This window comes from Oncorhynchus gorbuscha, linkage group LG19, assembly GCF_021184085.1.
Source record: "Oncorhynchus gorbuscha isolate QuinsamMale2020 ecotype Even-year linkage group LG19, OgorEven_v1.0, whole genome shotgun sequence".
Taxonomy (NCBI): domain Eukaryota; kingdom Metazoa; phylum Chordata; class Actinopteri; order Salmoniformes; family Salmonidae; genus Oncorhynchus; species Oncorhynchus gorbuscha.
The window spans coordinates 50951636-50974700 of NC_060191.1; the positions used below are offsets into that span (position 1 = coordinate 50951636).

Below are 23065 nucleotides of genomic sequence, written 5' to 3' on the forward strand. Positions count from 1 at the left end.
TCTTTACAGTCGTGTTTGAAGAAGATTATTATTTAATCCATTCTGCTGTCGCTGCTGCAAGCGTCAAATAGTGGCTGGCTATTTAGGATTCATTTTTATTTGTTTTGTTGGGTGTAAGTCAGGATTATGTTGCGTTAATTGCTCTATTTTCCCCTCAATGCTGTTGCTTGATGCTGAGGCATTTTGTCTCTGTTTGTTTAAAATAGCAGCATTCAAATACTACCTCATTTAGTCAGCAAACAAGCTCTTGCAGCCAGACATCTAAAATAAGTGCCTTTTGTTTTGCACCTCTCGCCAGTCAGCATATTGCTTTTCTCCACAGAGCTGGATCATAAGCTGTGAATATGCTACCAATGTGCGCAGCTCGCATCACACGTACACCTTGGATCTTCTGGTGTTTGAATTCCCTGCCTGTCAAATGTATAGAACAGAAGAGTTCTATAATAATGATTTTCCCAGCAATATAAACTTGTGCAATTGACAATACATTGATTATTCAGTAGCAACGTGACCTCATACACAACAATAAACCAGAGTACCAAATCCCTGAGAAGCCTACCTTTTAAATAGACTCTGCCTGCGTCCAAATGGCACCCTATGCGGCGCACTTCTTTTGACCAGGGCCCATTGCACTCTGGTCAAAAGTAGGTGCACTATAAAGGGAAATGGGTGCCATGTGTGTCGCAACCTATGATCAATAAAGCCCAGATGACCTTTCCCTTTTGACTTTCCCCAATACTCACTCCTACCATGTGTCTGTCTCTATGTTCCTCCTCTCGTCCTGCAGGCCAACATAGCAGACTACGGGGACAACCAGTGGGTGACCTGCTTCCAGGAGAGTGCTGAAGCCATCCTGGGACAGAACGCTGCTTACCTAGGGCAACTCAAAGACTCGGTGAGCCTTACTCTCCCACCCGTCTGCCTCCCTGTCTGCCTGGTCTGAGGAAAGGGCCTGGGGAGGTGCTGAACCCCAGGCACTGTCGAGCGACCAGCTCCAGCTACCTCTGCTCTGCATGAACAGGCTGCTGTACCCTGTGGTCTCTGTAGGCTCTCATATAGCCTACATGAAAAAAATCATTTTTTAAAACTATGGGAAGAGGCTTTGATTTAGAACCTGCCATCTTGATTAAAACAATGGCCTTTTAATGGAAACAAGACAAGTTTTTGAAATGTCATTAAAGTTAAATTGATCACATTTTGTTAATTTTCCTGCAGAATGAAGCTGCCTTCGAGGAGATCTTTCAGCAGGCCAACTTCCACACGTTCATCTTCCGCAACAGAGTCAAGCTGGAGACCTACAATGTAAGTATCGCTTGACATATATGGGATTTTTGGGTCTGATACAATACTTATATTTGGGAGGCTACACTGGTTGCAATTTATTGGCCGATGCATTGTTTTTCAGATATAAGATATGTAAGTCGCTCTGGATAAGAGCGTCTGCTAAATGACTTAAATGTAATGTAAATGTAAAATTAAAAAGTATTGTTATTTTTTTCACACAAAAAAAAAATATCACAAATTTTGCTCCAAGTGAAAATGTATCTTCAAAGACACTTTAAAATGTAATTGCATACATTTGAAAAATGAAAAATAATTAAACTTGTTGTAACTCCCATCCCGTGAACGGGATGACACTAATTAGCATAACGCAACAGATATAAATATTCCTATTCATGAAAATCACAAGTGAAATATATTGAAACACAGCTTAGCCTTTTGTTAATCACCCTGTCATCTCAGATTTTCAAAATGTGCTTTACGGCCAAAGCAAGACAAGCATTTGAGTAAGTTTATCGATAGCCTAGCATAGCATTATGTCCAGCTAGCAGCAGGTAACTTGGTCACGAAAATCAGAAAAGCAATCAAATTAAATTGTTTACCTTTGATGAGCTTTGGATGTTTTCACTCACGAGACTCCCAGTTAGATAGCAAATGTTCCATTTTTCCAAAAATATTATTTTTGTAGGCGAAATAGCTTCGTTTGTTCTTCCCGTTTGGCTGAGAAATCGACCAGGAAATTGCAGTCACGACAACGCCGAAAAATATTCAAAATTAGCTCCATAATAATCGACAGAAACATGGCAAACGTTGTTTATAATCAATCCTCAAGGTGTTTTTCAAATATCTATTTGATCATATATCCACCGGGACAATTGGTTTTTCAGTAGGAGCGAGAGGAAAAATGGCTACCTCTGTATTTTACGCAAGAATCACTCTGAGACCCATCAGGTGACCACTTGCGCAATGTAGCCGTTTACGTGTATTCTTCAACATAAAGGCGTGAAACTACGTCACAATGCTGTAGACACCTTGGGAAATACGTAGAAAAAGGAATCTGGTTGATAGCCCATTCACCGCTCAATAGGGATGCATCGGAACGCAGAGCATTCAAAACATGAGTCACTTCCAGATTGGATTTTTCTCAAGCTTTCGCCTGCAATATCAGTTCTGTTATACTCACAGACAATATTTGTACAGTTTTGTAAACTTTAGTGTGTTTTCTATCCTAAGCTGCCAATTATATATATGCATATTCTAGCATCTTGTCCTGACAAAATATCCTGTTTACTTTGGGAACGTTATTTTTGATAGCTATGATCAGTATCACCCAATTTTTAATATTTTTTTAAATATTTGTCAACCAATAGACATTAGACTTTGGCAGTATCCAGATTGTAATACCCATACCGGAATATTCAGTAATACTGACACTGAACACACGAGGTGCTGTTTTCAAACCCAACTAATACTCTGTAATCCAATTCCATATAGAATGCTAACCAAATGCTAATGAGCACACTGCGAACATGTTGTACATTTTCTGACCTAAACTATTCAAGTAACAAAAAAATGCTACACTGTTTGCTGTATGCACAAAACAAATATTAGCCAGCAAAGCTGTTTATTCAGGAAGGGTGCTGTTACCAAGCGAATGCTTGATTTTAGAAGAAGCTAACCACTTAGCTAGATAGCTAACAAGATACTAAATTAGCAAACCAAATGCACAACTGTTGTGAATTCCATACTGTAGTTAGATCACCTGGCACATGCTGTATACAAACACCATGTGACTAGGGACTACCGTATGCTTCATAATCTGACAGGTGAAATGAAGAACGCAATGTTCTATATCTCCTAACGTATTGCACAAATTGACTATTTACTTCAGTCAACCAGTATTAAAAAATGTAAAAGAAAAGTCTCAATGCTATTGACGGTATTGAAATACCAGCCTGTGGCTTTTTCCAACGGCCCCAGTATACCTCCCAAGCCCAACAGACATTTTTTACTTCATACCAGGTTGTCTGGTTCGATTCCAGTCGTCTAGATGGGAGGAAAAATAACAGACACACACATCTTGTTCAGAGGTTTTACAAAATGCCAATTTATTGAAATTTGCATGTAAGCCGCTTCTTTATACAGTACCAGTCAAGTTTGGACACACCTACTCATTCAAGAGTTTCTTTTTACAATTTTCTACATTGTAGAATAATCGTGAAGACATAAACTATGAAATAACACACATGGAATCATGTAGTAACCAAAAATAGTGTTAAATAGTAGGCACCCTTTGAACTAGGCACCCTTTGAACTAGGCACCCTTTGAACTAGGCACCCTTTGCCTTGATGACAGCTTTGCACACTCTTGGCATTCTCTCCACCAGCTTCACTTGGAATGCTTTTCCAACAGTCTTGAAGGAGTTCCCACATACGCTGAGCACTTATTGGCTGCTTTCCCATCAATCTGCGGTCCAACTCATCCCAAACCATCTGGGTTGGGGTCGGGTGATTGTGGAGGCCAGGCCATCTGATGCAGCACTCCGTCACTCTCCTTGGTCAAATAGCCCTTACACAGCCTGGAGTTGTTGGGTCATTGTCCTGTCGAAAAACTAATTATTAGTCCCAAGATGGGATGGCTTATCACTGCAGAATGCTGTGGTAGCCATGCTGGTTAAGTGTGCCTTGAATTCTAAATAAATCACTGACAGTGTCACCAGCAAAGGAGCATCACACCTCCATTCTTCACGGTGGGAACCACACATGCGGAAATCCATCTGTTCACCTACTCTGCGTCTCTCAAAGACACGGTGGTTGGAACCAAAATCTTGGTCTAATGTCCATTGCTGGTGTTTCTTGGCCCAAGCAAGTCTCTTCTTATTGGTGTCCTTTAGTAGTGGTTTCTTTGCAGCAATTTAACGATGAAGACCTGATTCACGCAGAAGACCTGATTCACGTCTCCTCTGAACAATTGATGTTGAGATTAGAGGTTGACCCATTAATCGGAATGGCCGATTTTAATTAGGGCCGATTTCAAGTTTTCTTAACAATCGGAAATCGGTTACTAGATATTATCTAGCGTGTCCTACGTTGCGTATAATCTGACTGAGCATACAAGTATATAAGTATCTGACTGAGCTGTGTTTGGCAGAAGCAGACGTGTAAACATTCATTCAAACAGCACTTTAGTGCGTTTTGCCAGCAGCTCTTTGTTGTGCGTCAAGCATTGCGCTGTTTATGACTTCAAGCCTGTCAACTCCCGAGATGAGGCTGGTGTAACCGAAGTGAAATGGCTGGCTAGTTAGCGCGCGCTAATAGCATTTCAAACGTCACTCGCTCTGAGCCTGTGGTTGTTTCCCTTGCTCTGCATGGGTAACGCTGCTTCGAGGGTGGCTGTTGTTGTGTTTCTGGTTCGAGCCCAGGGAGGAGAGAGACGGAAGCTATACTGTTACACTGGCAATACTAAAGTGCCTATAAGAACATCGAATAGTCAAAGGTTAATGAAATACAAATGGTATAGAGGGAAATAGTCCTATAATTCCTATAATAACTACAACCTAAAACTTCTGACCTGGGAATATTGAAGACTCATGTTGAAAGGAACCACCAGCTTTCATATGTTCTGAGTAAGGTACTTAAACGTTAGCTTTCTTACATGGCATATATTGCACTTTTACTTTCTTCTCCAACACTTTGTTTTTGAATTATTTAAACCAAATTGACGTGTTTCATTATTTATTTGAGGCTAAATTGATTTTATTGATGTATTATATGAAGTTAAAATAACTGTTCATTCAGTATGTTTGTAATTGTCATTATTAGAAATACCATTTTTTTTTAATGGCCGATTATTCGTTATCGGCTTTTTTGGTCCTCCAATAAACGGTATCGGCGTTGAAAAATCATAATCGGTCGACCTCTAGTTGAGATGTCTCTTACTTGAACTCTATGAAGCATTTATTTGGGCTGTAATTTCTGAGGCTGGTAACTGTATTTTTTAAAATTTAACTAGGCAAATCAGTTAAAAACAATTTCTTATTTACAATGACGCCCTAGGAAGAGTAGGTTAACTGCCTTTTTCAGGGGCAGAACGGCTTTTTACCTTGTCAGCTCGGGGAGTCGATCTTGCAACCTTTCGGTAAAATGCCCCAACACTCTAACCACTAGGCTACCTGCCACCCCAAGTAACAAACTTATCCTCTGCAGCAGAGGTAACTTTGGATCTTCCTTTCCTGTGGTGGTCCTCGTGAGACAGTTTCATCATAGCGCTTGCTGGTTTTTGCGACTGCACTGGGAAAAAAAGTGAACATTTATTGACTGACCTTAATGTCTTAAAATAATCATGGACTGTCGTTTTTCGTTGCTTATTTGAGCTGTTCTTGCCATAATATGGACTGGTCTTTTACCAGATAGGCCTGTATTCTGTATACCACTCCTACCTTGTCACAACACAACTGATTGGCTCAAGCGCATTAAGAAGGAAATAAATTCCACAAATGAACTTTTAACAAGACACACCTGTTAATTGAATGTGTTCCAGGTGACTACTTTATGGAGCTGGTTGAGAGAATGCCAAGAGAGTGTAAAGCTGTCAAGGCAAAGGGTGGCTACTTTGAAGAATCTCAAATATAAAATATATTTTGTTGTTTTACACTTTGTTTTGTAACTACATGATTCCATATTTGTTATTTCATAGTTTTGATGTCTTCACCATTATTCTACAATGTAGAAAATAATCAAAAATAAAGAAAAACCCTTGCATGAGTAGGTGTATCCAAACTTTTGACTGGTATTGTACAGTATGTTCACCTGTTTGACATTGAAATTCCAGTCGGCCTGACAAATATTAGCAGTTGGCTGTGACATTTCTCCTTACATTGTTTGTATTACCGCCTCTTCCCCTTTACCTCTTATTGCCCTCTCCTTCCATCCGTTCGTCTGTAGAAAGAGCCCACAGAACAGACCGTGTGTTTTCTTTAGACGGCTCGTTTTCAGGGGCTATGTGAAAGGTGCACACAGATTACTTGTGGTCACCCTCTTCTGGAAACTACACAGATGGAGCCTTGTTTTGAGGGCACAGCATAAAATAATTGATTGGGTTGGGACTGTGAGCAGGGAGAGTTGGAGCTTTGCCAGGGAGGCCCATTAACAACAGAAGAGTCGAGACCACAATCTGTCACACCATTGCTGTGCTGGGGAGAGAGCGAACACGACACAGCCAGCTCAGCCTCGGGAGCTTACAGGATTCTGCTGTTTCAAGGATGTCCTGACCATTGCCTCAACCCAATGTCTCCTTAACCTGTTGACTATAGGGGGCAGTATTTTGATGTTTGGATAAAAAACGTACCCAAATGAAACTGCCTATTTTATTTCTCAGGCATGGAAGCTATAATATGCATATATTTGTCAGATTAGGATAGAAAACACTCTAAAGTTTACAAAACTGTCAATGTTGTCTGTGAGTATAACAGAACTGATATTGCAGGCGAAAACCTGAGGAAAATCCAAATAGGAAGTGCCTCTTATTTTGAAAGCTCCCTGTTCCATTGCATGCCTTCCCTCCATTTAAAGGGATATCAACCAGATTCCTTTTCCTACGGCTTCCACATGGTGTGAACAGTCTTTAGACATAGTTTCAGCCTTTTATTTAAAAATGAGCGAGAACAATCACATCGGGTCAGTGAATGGCTGGGTGCCAGCAGAGTTTTGCATGTGCAACAGCTTAGAGCAGACATTTTCTCTCCTATTGAAAAAGCTACGGTCCGGTTGAAATATTATCGATAATCTATTGTAAAAACAAACTGAGGATTGATTATAAAAAATGTATAAACTTTTGACATGTTTCTACGAACTTTACGGATACTATTTGGAATTACCGTCTGCCCCATCGTGACCGCTCGAGCCTGTGGATTTCTGAACAAAACGTGCCAACCAAATGGAGTTTTTTTTTTATGTAAAAAAATAAGGAACAAAAGGAACATTTATTGTGTAACTGGGAGTCTCGTGAGTGCAAACATCCGAAGATCATCACAGGTAAGAGATTCATTTTATTGCTTTGCTGACTTTCGTGACCAATCTACTTTGCTGTTTGTAATGTTTTGTCTGCTGAGAGAGATGTCCTTACATAAACTCTTAGTTTGCTTTAGTTGTAAAGCTTTTTTGAAATCTGATTAACAACAAGCTAAACTGTGTTTTGATATATTGCACTTGTGATTTCATGGAAATTAAATATTTTTTTGTGATTCAGCGGATGTTGACGAAAATGATCCCGCTAATGGGATGAGTGCGACAAGAAGTTTTAAAACACATCTGCGGATTTTTCTTCCTAAGAAAAAAAAAGGAAGTGTTTTTTTTTCTGTTTTTTTCTTTTTTTTTCAAGGTTTGTTTTTACGTTGAGTTGTGTAGCTAGGTTGTAGAGAATGTTTTCTGATGTAGCTCGGTTGTCTCCAAGTCTGTCCCCAGTCAATTAGATTTTCTGGTTTTAAGAATTAAACTTTCCAATATCTCTTTGCTGACTGTTGCTGGGTGCTAATTGTCCTCCATCAGCACTGGCCTGTACCCTACCTGCCCGAAGCTCTCTCCTGGCCCCTTACACCAAGTTTGAATTTGTCCTGCTAGGTGACCTAAACTGGGACATGCTTAAACCACCTGACCAAGTCCTAAAGCAATGGGACTCCCTAAATCTTTCTCAGGTTATTACTAATCCCACAAGGTATGACTCCCAAACACCCAGAAAATGCTACTCTTCTTGATGTTATCCTCACAAATAATCAGGCCAAAGTTAGTTACTTTAAGGAGCAGTTCTCTCTCTGTGGGTCTAACCCCAAGAAGTTCTGGAAAACGGTTAAAAGACCTGGAGAATAAACCCTCCTCCTCACAGCTGTCCATGTCCCTTAATGTTGATGATGTGGTTGTTACTGACAAGAAGCACATGGCTGAGCTCTTTAATCACCACTTCATTAAGTCAGGATTCCTATTTGACTCAGCCATGCCTCCTTGCCGTCCAACATTTCCTAATCTCCCACCCCTTCTAATGCAACTATCCCCGATGCTTCTCCCTCTTTTCCCCCTGCCCCGCTACAAAGTTTCTCCCTGCAGGCAGTCACTGACTCCGAGGTGCTAGAGGAGCTCCTGAAACTTGAACCCCCCCCCCGGGTCAGATGGTTTAAACGCTTTCTTCTTTAAGGTTGCTGCCCCGATCATCGCCACGCCTATCTCCAACCTTTTTAACCTGACTCTCCTTTCTGGGGAGGTTCCCATTGCTTGGAAGGCAGCCACGGATCGTCCTTTATTTAAAGGGGGAGATCAAACTGATCCTAACTGTTATAGGCCTATTTCTATTTTGCCCTGTTGATCAAAAGTGTTGGAAAAGCTTGTCAATAAGCAACTGACTGGCTTTCTTGATGTCTATAGTATTTTCTATGGTATGCAATCTGGTTTCCGCTCAGGTTATGGATGTGTCACTGCAACATTTTACCTCTTAGAACTACCCATCCCGGATCCGGTATATTTGTCATCAGCAACCGCTGAATAGCATAGCGCAACAGTCAAAAAATATTACTAGAAAATATTCATATACATGAAATCACAAGTGAAATATAGCAAAATCTGTCGTCTCAGATTTTGAAATTATGCTTTACAGCAAAAGCAATACAAGCTTTTGTGTAAGTCTATCGATAGCCTAGCATAGCATTATGTACACTTAGCATCAGGAAGCTTGGTCATGAAAATCAGAAAAGCAGTCAAATGAACCGTTTACCTTTGATCTTCAGATGTTTTCACTCACGAGACTCCCAGTTAGACAGCAAATGTTCCTTTTGTTCCATAAAGATATTTTTCATATCCAAACACCTCTGTTAGTTTGGTGCGTTATGCCCAGGAATCCACCGAAAATAGTGGTCACGACAACGCAGACAAAAATTCCAAATTATATCCATAATATCGAACAGAAACATTGCAAACGTTTTTTTAATAATCAATCCTCAAGGTGTTTTTCAAATATATATTTGATAATATATCAACCGGGACAGTTGGCTTTTCCCTGCGGCCGCTTTTTCACAATGGCCGCCTCTCTTTTGCGCAAAACTCACTCTTGAGAGCCCCCACCTGACCACATACGTAATGTGGTCGTTCACGCTCATTCTTCAAAATAAAAGCCTGAAACTGTCTAAAGGCTGTAGACACCTTAGGGAAGCCATAGAAAAGGGAATCTGGTTGATATCCCTTTCAATGGTCAATAGGGATGCATAGGAACACATAGGTTCCAAAATAAGAGTCACTTCCTGATTGGATTTGTCTCAGGCTTTCGCCTGCAATATCAGTTCTGTTATACTCAACAGACAATATTTTTACAGTTTTGTAAACTTTAGTGTTTTCTATCCTAAGCTGTCAATTATATGCATATTCTAGCATCTGGTCCTGAGAAATAGGCCATTTACTTTGGGAACGTTATTTTTCCAAACATAAAAATAGTGCCCCCTAGCTTCAAGAGGTCCTCAATGATATCACCATTGCCCGTGATTCTAAGCAATGTTGTGCTGCTATTTTTATTGACTTGGCCAAAGCTTTTGATACGGTAGACCATTCCATTCTTGTGGGTCGGCTAAGGAATATTGGCATCTCTGAGTGGTCTTTGGCCTGGTTTGCTAACTACCTCAAAGAGTGCATGAAGTGTATAAAGTCAGAAAATCTCAGCCACTGCCTGTCACCAAGGGAGTACCCCAAGGCTCAATCCTAGGCCCCACACTCTTCTCAATTTACATCAACAACATAGCTCAGGCAGTAGGAAGCTCTCATCCATTTATATGCAGATGATACAGTCTTATACTTAGCTGGCCCCTGCCCAGATTTAGTGTTAAATGCTCTGCAACAAAGCTTTCGTAGTGTCCAACAAGCTTTCTCTACCCTTAACCTTGTTCTGAACACCTCCAAAACAAAGGTAATGGGGTTTGGTAAGAAGAATACCCCCCTCCCCACCTGTGTGATTACTACCTCTGAGGATTTAGAGCTTGAGGTTGTCACCTCATACAAGTACTTGGTATAGCTCGACAATACACTGTCCTTCGCTCAGAACAGATCAAAGCTGCAGGCTAATGTTAAATCTAGGCTTGGTTTCCTCTATCGTAATCGCTCCTCTTACACCCCAGCTGCCAAACTAACCCTCATTCAGATGAACGTCCTACCCGTGCTAGATTACGAAGATGTAATTTATAGATCAGCAGGTAAGGGTGCTCTCGAGCGGCTAGATGTTCTTTACCATTCGGCCATCAGATTTGCCACCAATGCTCCTTATAGGACACATTACTGCACTCTATGCTCCTCTGTAAACTGGTAATCTCTGGATACCCTTCGCAAGACCCACTGGTTGATGCTTATTTATAAAACCCTCTTAGGCCTCATGTCCCCTTATCTGAGATACCTACTGCAGCCCTCATCCTCCACAAACAACACCTGTTTTGCCAGTCACATTCTGTTTAAGTACCCAAAGCACACACAAGCCCTGGGTCGCTCGTCTTTTCAGTTCGCTGCAGCTAGCGACTGGAATGAGCCGCAACTAACACTCAAACTGGACAGTTTTATCTCAATCTCTTAAAGACTCAATCATGGACACTTGTGGCTCCTTTGCGTGATATATAGTTGACTCTACCTTCTTGCCCTTTCTGCTGTTGTCTGTGCCCAATAATGTGTGTACTTTGTTTTGTGCTGCTTCCATGTTGCGTTGCTACCATGCTGTTGTCGTGTCTTTGGTTATGCCGGATTAAGTGATATGACATGCTATTCTATAAAATCCTTTCTCTGTAATTAATATTACCTGATTGAGCTAATCATGTAAATGTAATTAACTAGAAAGTCGGGGCACCACAAAATAATATTTATAGAGCTGTTAACTTTCGAATAAACTCTTAAAGACCTAGTAATATTTTACATCAATAGCAGTCAATATTAATTGTCACCTTATTTCAGTCTCATCTGAAAGTTATAAATGATTGGTTATCTTCACGAACCCTGGCTAACAAGTTCAATCAGCAATACAAATTGGGTTTAATTATTTATTTACTAAATACCTAACTAATCACACAGAATGAATCATACCTTGATTAGAAATTATGTCATGAAGGAAAACGTCCCTAGCGGACGGAGCAGATATGACAACACAAAGGAAAGTGGATTTGGTTTGAGTGAAAGAGCAGGAAGACTGAGGAACAAAGGGAGAAGCTGTGCTATCGTAAGTACAATATCCTATGCATTCTAAATTACCACCCATTTGGAAAAGGAAAATGCAATAAATATTTGCTCTGAGCTGCGCTTCAATAGGTTTGTGGTAGATGGAAGGCCGTGTTGCCCAACAGTCCTTTGTCCTTTGAAGAGTGTCTCTGGTTGTGAACAGAATACGTTGCAGTGTCGTCGTTGTGTGGTAGAAGGGATGCTCTGTCTGTCCTTTCCTAGCCCATGCTGACAGCTGCTGTTGCTAACTCAACGGCTAGGATGTCTCACTACTTTAGTGAATAAGAGTTCACAGTTCATACCATTCACAACCAAAGCTCACGCTGAGGTTGGCTTAGTTCTGTAGTTGCACATGTTAATCCTTTTTAACGCATGGGCCATTGTCCTCAGAACAGGAAGTTATATTTTCGTCAAGGGCTTATAAAGTTGAGGGAGAAGGGTGTGTTTTCATAGTTTTATAACCCATGTCTCTTCACGTGGGAGGGCCACTGAGACAAGTCTAATTCACTCATGAAAACCCAATTCTCACATTTTGGAAGCTAAAATCACATTTCATCTCCTCATAAATATTTTCATATTCAAACATTTAAATTGCACAACAATTCCATGTGAATCTGATAACTATAATGTGTAGACTTTCCACTGTACCATTTGTCATCCTTTCATTGATGAGAATGTCTGTCTCAGATGACAACCGAACTGACATATTCATTAAGTACCAACGCACGTGTTCAACTGGTCGGATTAATCAAACTATGGTTCATTTCCCCTACCCCACCTTCTGATGTTCCCAGAATCTCTATGTTAACCAAAGGATTTTCAATAGTCACATCAGTAGGGTAGAGAGAGGAAAGGGGGGGGGGGTATTTATGACTGTCATAAACCTACCCCCAGGCCAGCATCATGACACTGTTGTCATGTGTTCCTGCCTTGCTATGTTGTCGTCTTCGGTCTCTTTATGTTGTGTTGTCTTTCTTGTCGTGATGTGTGTGTGTTGTCCTAATTTTTTTTTATTTTTATGTATCCCAGACCCCCGTCCCTGCAGGCCTTTTGCCTTTTGGTAGGCCGTCATAGTAAATAAGAATTTGTTCTTAACTGACTTTCCTAGTTAAATAAAAAATAAATGTAGGATGATCAATGTAAGGTTCTCGTATTGACATTAGGGCTGGGAATTGCCAGGGCCCTCACAATACGATAGCATCATGATACTTTGGTGCCGAAACCATATGTATTGTTGTACTCACGATTCGAAATGCATTTTGGTTCTGTGATTTTATTGCAACTCAATGTTCCAAACATATTGCTCACCATAGGTCTGCTGTAGAGGGACAAGAGACCCAGACTCAGTCATGGGAATAAAAGTGCTGAAAACAAATTGTTCCCCTATTTAAAAAGATGGAGAACAAGCTATGAAGGAGTTTTGGTACAAGTACAGCCGGTGGAAAAATGATATTGCAATATTGTCAAAACGATAATATATATCTTCAAATAGGTAACTATCGATTACCCCACCCCCCATCACTAATTGACAAAAAGCCCATGTTTTTCTTTCTTGGTTGCCATGGTTAATGACTCCTACCAGCACTACTACAGCGTCAGTACTTTAGCATCATGAGAGCAGTAGTGTTGGACAGGGGAAATTACCGGCAGTTTTTTTTTTTTTTCTCAAGCAGCAGTTTGCATCAGTCATTGGAGATTGTTTTCTCATCTAATGACAGTGCCTCCGGAAAGTATTCAGACCACTTGACTTTTTCCACATTTTGTTAGGTTACGGCCTTTTTCTAAAATGTATTTAATTGTTTTTCCCCCATCAATTTACACATAATACCCATAATGACAAAGCAAAAACAGGTTTTTCAATATATTTGCAGATTTATAAAAAAATTAATTAAAGTTCACATTTACATAAGTATACAGACCCTTTACTCAGTACTTTGTTGAAGCACCATTGGCAGCAATTACAGCCTTGGGTCTTCTTGGTTATGACGCCACAAGCTTGGCACACATGGATTTGGGGAATTTCTCCCATTCTTCTCTGCAGATCCTCTCAAGCTCTGTCAGGTTGGATGGGGAGCGTGGCTGCACAGCTAATTTCAAGTCTCGCCAAGTCCAGGCTCTGGCTCGGTCACTCAAGGATATTCAGAGACTTGTCCTGGAGCCACTCTTGCATTGTCTTGGCTATGTGCTCAGGGTCGTTGTCCTGTTGGAAAGAGAACCTTTGCCCCAGTCTGAGGTCCTGAGCGAGCAGGTTTTCATCACGGATCTCTCTGTACTTTGCTCCGTTCATTTTTCCCTCGATCCTGACTAGTCTCCCAGTCTGAAAAACATCCACACAGCATGCTGCTGCTGCCACCACCATGCTTTCCCCGTAGGGATGGTACCAGGTTTCCTCCAGACGTGACGCATGGCATTCAGGCCAAGGAATTCATTCTTGGTTTCATCAGACCAGAGAGTCTCTTGTTTCTCATAGTCTGAGTCTTTAGGTGCCTTTTGGCAAACTTCAAGCGGGCTCTCGTGCCTTTTACTGAGGACTGGCTTCTGTCTGGCCAGTCTACCATAAAGGCCTGATTGGTGGAGTGCTGCAGAGATGGTTGTCCTTCTGGAAGGTTCTCCCATCTCCACAGAGGAACTCTAGAGCTCTGTCACAGGGGCCATCGGATTCTTGGTCACCTCCATGACCAAGGCCCTTTCCCCCCGATTGCTCAGTTATCCCGGCGGGCCAGCTCTAGGAAGAGTCTTGGTGGTTCCAAACTTCTTCAATTTAAGAATGCTGCAGAAATGTTTTGGTACCCTTCCCCAGATCTGTGCGTCGACACAATCATGTCTCGGTGCACTATGGACAATTCCTTCGACCTCATGGCTTCGTTTTTGGTCTTACATGCACTGTCAATGGTGGGACCTTATGTAGACTGGTGTGTGCCTTTTCAAATCATGTCCAATCAATTGAATTTCACAGGTGGACTCTGATCAAGTTGTAGAAACATCTCAAGGATGATCAATGGACACAGGATGCACCTGTGCTCAATTTCGTGTCTCGTAGCAAAGGGTCTGAAAACTTCTGAAAATAAGGTATTTTTTTAGCAAACATTACATTGTGTGTAGATTGCCGTTTTAGAATAAGGCTGGAACGTAACAAAATATGGAAAAGGTCAAGGGGTCTGAATACTTTCCGGAGGTACTGGATTCATTATACGAAGTCCCTTTCAGCGCTTCCAGAGGCTACCTACCTGCTGTACTGACCACAGACAGACTAGTAGAGACATGATTTTGTGTTGATAGAAGAGATACAGCTCAGCCATCTCTGCTGCCAATATATTTGATCATTGTTTGAGGAATCAGGCGAGAGAAGCATAGTCAGAATTTTGTTTCAAGTTATAATAGTTAATAAGTAAGTACGATTGGCCTATATGTGATCGTAACCCAGCTATAACGTCGTACAGTGCTCTTACTCCTCCCCTACCTCTCACCTTCCTCTCTTGGCCCAGACAGCCTAGTCCTTGTAACTGGTTGTCTGTCTGGGTGTCCGCTGGTTGTCTGTCTGGGTGACTAGTAAAGAGGGCACATCGGACATAAAACCATGTCAAGCTCTCATAGCTCTTCCATCCAAATCCCACCCATGGTGGGCCCAGTGCAGTACTACTACGCAAGGAGAAGCAGAGAAGTGCTATGGATTTGCATAGCAAGCGGCAGCCTGATTCGCCTCGCTTTGCCCACAAATTCTGCCTTTCTGGCAAGATGTGACCAACACTAATCGCTTGACAAACACTGTCACACTCCCTTGTGGAACTGCAGTGCGGTGTGTGTGTGTGAGCCTGAGAGAGCCGTGTGTGTGCTAGGGGGGAGGAAGAGGTGGGGCTGAGTTAGTTGGGGGTCTAGAGCAGAGTCCTGAGGGAGTCACTCATTAGACGGTAGAGAATGAGGAGAGACCATTTCTAGACCACCCCCACCATCTCTGCTGCGTCTGAGAGACTGATGCCCTTTTCATGTGTTTTTTTTTTTTTACCTTTATTTTACTAGGCAAGTCTGTTAAGAACAAATTCTTATTTTCAATGACAGCCTAGGAACAAATAGATTTAAACTCAGTTTTTCACCATTTCTGACATTTAATCCTAGTAAAAATTCCCTGTCTTAGGTCAGTTAGGATCACCACTTTTAATTTAATAATGTGAAATGTCAGAATAGTAGTAGATGGATTTATTTCAGCTTTTTTATTTCTTTCATCACATTCCCAGTGTGTCAGACATTTACGTACACTCAATTAGTATTTGGTAGAATTGCCTTTTAAATTGTTTAACTTGGGTCATATGTTTTGGGTAGCCTTCCACAAGCTTCCCACAATAAGTTTGTGTCTTTTGGCCCATTCCTTCTGACAGCTGGTGTAATTGAGTCAGGTTTGTAGGCCTCCTTGCTCGCACACACTTTTTCAGTTCTGCCCACAAATTTTCTGTGGGACTGAGATCAGGGCTTTGTGATGGCCACTCTTAATACCTCGACTTTGTTGTCCTTAAGCCATTTTGCCACAACTTTGAAAGTATGCTTGGGGTCATTGTCCATTTGAAAGACCCATTTGCGACCAAGCTTTAACTTCCTGACTGATGTCTTGAGATGTTGCTTCAATATATCCACATAATTTTCCTCCCTCATGAAGCCATCTATTCTGTGAAGTGCACCAGTCCCTCCTGCAGCATAGCACGCCCACAACATGATGCTGCCACCCCCGTGCTTCACGGTTGGGACGATGTTCTTCAGCTTGCAAGCCCTTTTCCTCCAAACATAACTATGGTCATTATAGCCAAACAGTTACATTTTTGTTTCATCAGACCAGAGGACATTTCTCCAAAAAGTACAATCTTTGTCCCCATGTGCAGTTGCAAACTGCAGTCTGGCTTTTTTATGGCGGTTTTGGAGCAGTGGCTTCTTCCTTGCTGAGCGGCCTTTCAGGTTATGTCGATATAGGTCTTTTCACCAAAGTACGTTTTTCTCAAGGAGACAGAAGGCATCTCCTTCCTGAGCGGTATGACGGCTGTGTGGTCCCATGGTGTTTATACTTGTGTACTATTGTTTGTACAGATGAACATAATACCTTCAGCCGTTTGGAAATTGCTCCCACGGATTAACCAGACTTGACGGTCTACAATTTTTTTTTTCTGAGGTCTTGGCTGATTTCTTTTGGTTTTCCTATGATGTCAAGCAAAGAGACACTGAGTTTAGAGGTAGGCCTTGAAATACATCCACAGGTACACCTCCAATTGACTCAAATTATGTCAGCCTATCAGAGGTTTTTAAAGCCATGATGTCATTTTTGGGCATTTTTAAACCTGTTTAAAGGCACAGTCAACTTGGTGTATGTAAACTTCTGACCCACTGGAATTGTGATACAGTGAAATAATCTGTCAGTAAACAATTGTTTGGAAAATTTCTTGTCATGCACAAAGTAGATGTCCTAACTGACTTGCCAAAACTGTAGTTTGCTAACGACATTTGTGGTGTGGTTGAAAAACGAGTTTTAATTACTCCAACCTAAGCGTGTGTGTGTGTGTGTGTGTGTGTGTGTGTGTGTGTGTGTGTGTGTGTGTGTGTGTGTGTGTGTGTGTGTGTGTGTGTGTGTGTGTGTGTGTGTGTGTGTGTGTGTGTGTGTGTGTGTGTGTGTGTGTGTGTGTGTGTGTGTGTGTGTGTGTGTGTGTGTGTGTGTGTGTGTGTTCTATACTAATAATATGCATATCTTATCTTCTGGAGATGAGTAGCAGGCAGTTGAAGGCATGCATTTCTCCGGATGTGAAAATACTGCCCTCTGTCACCAAGAAGTTAACAGACACAATGCAACCATGGTTACGTCATTCTTGCTGTAGAAATGAGAAGATATCCACTGCAGCTAGCACTCAAATTATTTAACGAACAGTGGAAAATTCAAACCATTGTTCATAAAATGTTTTGCTGTAAAACATAATATTACAGTAATATCTGCTATTGTAAATGTGAGGTGTTCAGTGGACCACAGGCTGCATATGTCTGCAGAAGTCAAACCCCACATGCCCGAGGTCATCCACTAAACCATAAGGTTACTGTATACTTTCTCAAGCGTTCTATCTGGCCCTGGTTGGAGAAGGCAGACAGGCCAGTATGAATACACTGACATCCAGACTGCATAACTAACTTTTTAGATGAACCCAATGGAGTGAGACGTAACCACAGGGCAGATAACAGCACAGAGTCCTTTTTTCCCATAAGTTTTTCCAAGCCCATGTGAGAGAGAGGTGCTACAACACCTCTCTTCTTCCTCAGACTGCCAAGCCCCAAGCAGCAGAAGCTCTCTAAAGTTTTAGCCAGATGTTAATCACAGTGCTGTGGGTCTGTTGAGGCTGACTGTTGTAGCTGCTGTACTCTAGCAGAACTGTTAGTGATTTAGGGCCAGGCAGTCCAGGCTACTAAGCCTGTGGTGTGTTTTTGTCTTATTCGTTCGTGTCTGGATGGCTGTGTGGGCCTGACTCACTGCCCGCAGTCTCAACATCCCTCATTTCCTTCTGTCACGCACCCCATGACACTCCCTCGCCCCGCTTTGCACCCTGCCCTGCCACCTGCACATACATTAGCAGTCTAGAACAATGCTCACTCCGCACAGGAAATGGGCATTTCTTCTCTGAGAATTCTATATTGTCAATTGATTGCAGCATTTTGATCTTTTGTGTCCGCTGTGTACAATTAGCATTTTAGCAGCAGCATAGCTATGATTCCAGGCTGTATCACAACCGGCCGTGATTGGGAGTTCCATAGCACAGTGCACAATTGGCCCTGCGTTATCCGGGTTTGGGCGGGGTAGGCCGTCATTGTAAATAAGAATTTGTTCTTAACTGACTTGCCTAGTTAAATAGAAATACCCATGCCTGAGGATTGTTCTGTGGAGTTCGAGAGAGTTCGAGAGAGTTCGAGAGAAGAGAAAATCGAGAGAAATCGAGAGAGACAGACAGAGAGACAGAGAGACAGAGAGAATGCACATATTAGCTTTCCGTTGGAAAACGTTTTACTACAGTGTGCGCTTATGAATATGACCCTGTGTTATGTAAGGGCTGCTAGAAGGATGGGATTTCTTGTTAGGCTCTAATAGGAGTGAGAGTCAATTGACAGGAACATGTCTTCCAGATTACCTCTAGTGGTTCCAGAGCGATTAATGGAGACAAAGTGACTGACTGCGTCCCAAATGGCACCCTTTTCCCTACATGGTGCACTACTTTTGACCAGGAGTGATATGGCTCTGATCAAAAGTAGTGCACTATGTAGGGGAAGAGGGTGCCATTTGCGACGAGCAGGTGACTGTAGCCGCCTGTTTAAAGAGTGATGGACCAGGTGGATGACCTTCTCTAGTCTAGACGGATGCGGAGGGGGTGAAAACATTTAGAATCCGTCGCAGTGCAGGGAGGTTGCATCATCCATCTAAATGCCAGACAGCAGATTTTAGTTGATGATTTTAAATACAGGCTATTAAAATATCAACTCTTCTAATGTGTTAAAGAAGTAGGCTAATCTCTCTGGTACCAGGCTGCTATCTCCTCCCACCACAGAACATCAGCCATGTTTTTCTGTTAATTTCCCAACGATTCTAATAGTTGAATGGCCACTGTTCGCCTATACCCAGCAGGTTATCTATTCCACATGGCCATGGTTTGTGTTGGTTCGTCTTATCTCGAACACAGTGGGTGCTTCCCAATAATATACTACTTCCAACATTTCTAAAAGCATTAGATTGGTGTAGGCATATGGGCTATAGGAAATTTCCACCACATTTCTTGGACCAGTCATTTAGTTTTAACTTACTCACTTCCCTTCACTGATTTAACACTTTGGGAGGAAGGAGAGATAATTGAGAGGTAGCTAGTGTAGGAAAGGCCACGGAGGGTGACACCATGTTACATCTATTCTATGTGTTCCCCTGTCTCTTTAGGACGAGTCCCGGATCAAGGCCACGGTGATGGAAGTGAAACCTGTGGACCACAAGGAGTACAGCAAGAGACTCATCATGAACATCAGGAAGATGGCTGCCACCCAATAAGAACGATCGCTTTGCCCCTTCGGCTACATACACGCTCTTTCCTCTGATCTGCAGCTCTTCCCAACCTGCCAGGCTGACTGTGAACCAGTCTTACGTTCCATCCCAAATGGCACCCTATCCCGTATGTAGTAGTGCACTACACGGGGAATTGCATGCCATTTCAGACGCAACCTAAAATGTCACTCTTCTATACTTTTTTAATTTTTTTATTGAGCTGTGTCCATGTACCGAACTTTGAATATGTTTTTTATGCTTAATGTACTGGTAGTTTGTTTTCTTGGACCAACCAGTAATCTAGAGTGAGTGCTGCTGGGGCAGTATTATATCCTTCTGTGTTATGGGGTTGTGTGGGGGGGGTGTCTTCTGAAACGGCTGACGTTTTGGGTGGTGGATAAAATGGAACCACAGAGGGATTTTGGAGGAGGAGGGCTGGAGACTCAGATGGGACGGTCTTAACCACAGAAATCATTGTTGTGTGGTCTGTCGTAAGTCGGACGTGTGTATTGTATAAGTAGAGGGGGTCTGTGCTGTAGCGAGCTCCCACCGTCACTATGCCTGGCCTGGACCTGCCCATTCACTCTCACTCACAGAGCAGGCAGACTTCTGGAGATGCTCTTCACTGTATTTATGTAGATGCATGGTTGACCTTTTGACATTAACTTCATTATCTCTTAAGTTAAAATATTTTGGACATTTTTCTTTACATCTATTGGGTCAGGTGATTGCATAAAAATAAACCTGTTTGTGATCAAACGCGATGCAATCGTCAGGTGTGTTTTTAAATGAATATTTTCAGTTTTTTCTTTTGACAGATATGAATAAAGGGTCCAGGTTAATGTGATGTGTTAGAATGCACTATGTCTGAATGTAACCATGTACAGCAGGCGGGTTAACCAGGTCTCAGCCCATTTAAAGAGAAGGGCGTGGGGTGGCGGCCGTGGGGCGTGTCTGGAGCCTGCTTCTTTGTTGCTGCATTTTAAAATATTTATTCAGTATCTGGGTATATCCCAAATGGCACCCTATTCCCTTTACCCTGTGCTACTTTTGACCTGGGTCCATAAGGCTCTGGTCCAAAGTAGTGTACTATGTAGGGAATAGGGTGCCATTTGGGACTTACATCGATCTCCAGAGGTGGAGCTCAGATGTGCCTCAGATTCCCTCCTGCAGTCTTGACTTCCATGTTGTATTAAAGCAGAACATCAATAAAGCTCTTCTTCCCCGTTTTTCTTCTGATAACCATCGCGTTTCCGCTGAACGCTGAGTCTTCGGCCCCTTGTGTGTAGATGGATTAAAGCAGTCTTCCCACTGTTAAAATGGTTATTTTTAGCTGTGCCTCATATCGCTCGATCTTGTCTTCGTTCCCCCCTTCCTCCCCCCACCTCAACTGACACCCTCTACTTCTTTATGTGGTGGTTTTCCCCTAGGAGGAATTCCTAGAGGTTTCCACCATGTAACACCGTTGTCATTTGTTGGCTGGGATGTGGCTGTTGTCTTTTGGTTCCGAAGTGAACTAGTGTCAAAGCAGAGCAGATCTCTTTGTGAATCCCCCCCGGCTCCCAGACTGTCAGTCACACAAGTAACCATGGATACAGCCTCTGGGCTCTGTGAGTGGTGAGCCCGTGATTGTCGTTGAGCGCAAACACTTCATTTCGTGACGCACGAACACTCAGCTGAGAGGGAGGCACTCCGACTATTAAACCAAAGCACATTTTGACGACTTTGGGGAGTCAAGTCTATCACATTATAAATAGCTCTTACATCCTGCATGTAGACTACTCATTTAAAACATGGTGAACGAATAATTCACTTCATTCAAGCTTACCCTGAGGAGTCGTCACAAGATGCCAGCCGTTTACACCTAGCTAGATTATTTCATTCCAATTTCCATTATGCCATGCAGACTTCCAATTAGATAGAAAATTAGATATTAATGCACTTTTAGAATAGATTTTACACTTGTTAGCATGACAGACATTGGCCGACTGCCATTCAATTAAACTGAATGACATTTGTGTGTAATATTCAGAAGTAGTTCCCACTGAACAATTACCTTGACAACAGATGGGCATTACAGATGGGAACCTGGGGGTTGGCAGGTGAGCTGCAGTGGATATTGTAATAAGTATTCATCTCTCCCCCCACATGTAGATTTCTTCACATGTTGTGTTACAAAGTGGGATTTAATTCAACATTTGGTCAGTGATCTACACAAAATACTCTCAAAGCGGAAGAAGTAAAAAAAACATTTTTTTACGATTCATGAAAAATATAATACTAATATACCTTTCAATAGCTAATTATTCACCCCCCTGACTCATTACATTTTAGAAACACCTTTGTCAGTGATTAGTGAGCTGTGAATCTTCTTGGGTAAGTCAGCTTTGCACACCTGAAATGTGAAATATTTATACTTAACAATTATTTTTTTCAAATTTCTTCAAACTGTTAAGATTTTTGGGATCATGGCTAGACATCAATTTATTGTCCTGCTGGAATGTAAATTCCTCTCCCAGAGTCTGGTATAAAGCAGACTGAAGCAGGTTTTCCTCTAGGATTTTGCCTGTGCTTCGCTCCATCCTGTTTATTTTTACCCTGAACAACTAGCCAGTCTTTGCTGATTTCAAGCATACCCATACCATGATGCAGCCCCTGCCATGCTTGAACATAAGGAGGCAGTTGCTCAGTGATGTTGGATTTGCCCCAAACATAAAGTGTGTTCCTTTGCCATGTGTTTTTTTCAAAGTATTATTTCAGCGCCTTGTATGCTTTTGAATATTTTTATTCTGTATAATTGCATTATTTTCTTCACTTTTAGATAATTTATTGTGGACTCACTATAATATTGTTGATCCATCCTCAGTTTTCTCCAATCACAGCCATTGTACTCTATTTTAAAGTCACCAAATGCCTCATTGTGACATTCCTGTGCAGTTTCCTTCCTGTCTTGCAGCTCAGTTCACAAGGATGACTAATCTTTGATGCGTCAGGGTGATTTATACATCAACCACAGCATCATTATTAACTAGACCATTAATTAGACCATACTTAAAGAGATATGCAATGTCTTATGTGTTATTGTTACCCATCTACCAATCACTGCCCTTCTTTATGAGGCTTTTGAAAAACTCCCTGGTCTTTAGTTGAATCTGTGCTTGAAATTCAGTACTTGACTGAGGGACCTTACAGATGTTGTATGTATGGGGGACAGAGGGGGTAGTCATTCAAAAATCCCTATTATTTCACACAGAATGAGTCTACTATGTGATTTGTTGAGCCAAATTTGACTCATTAACTCATTTAGATTTGCTAAAATAAAGGGGGTGAATACATATGCAGTGACTATATGTTAGTCTCCCAGTCCCTGCTGCTGAATAAAATCCCCACAGCAGGTTTCCTGCAGACGTGACGCTTGGCATTTAGGCCAAAGAGTTCAATCTTCGTTTCATCAGACAGGAAGAGTCTTGGTGGTTCCAAACTTCTTCCTTTTAAGAATGATGAAGGCTGCTGTGTTCTTGG

The 23065-nt window shown here is 41.8% G+C and overlaps 1 protein-coding gene across 2 annotated transcripts in view; it reads left to right on the top strand.

Annotated features, from left to right (window-relative positions):
- Positions 1-20307, top strand: part of LOC124005678 (replication protein A 70 kDa DNA-binding subunit-like) — a 64275-nt gene extending 43968 nt beyond the window's left edge. For both annotated transcript variants that reach the window (XM_046315125.1, XM_046315126.1), the window contains 3 exons: positions 788-895; positions 1216-1302; positions 19442-20307. In XM_046315125.1, coding sequence (XP_046171081.1) covers positions 788-895; positions 1216-1302; positions 19442-19549 — 303 coding nt within the window. In that variant the 3' untranslated portion in view covers positions 19550-20307. The remainder of the gene's footprint in view (positions 1-787; positions 896-1215; positions 1303-19441) is intronic.
- Positions 20308-23065: the final 2758 nt, after the last annotated feature.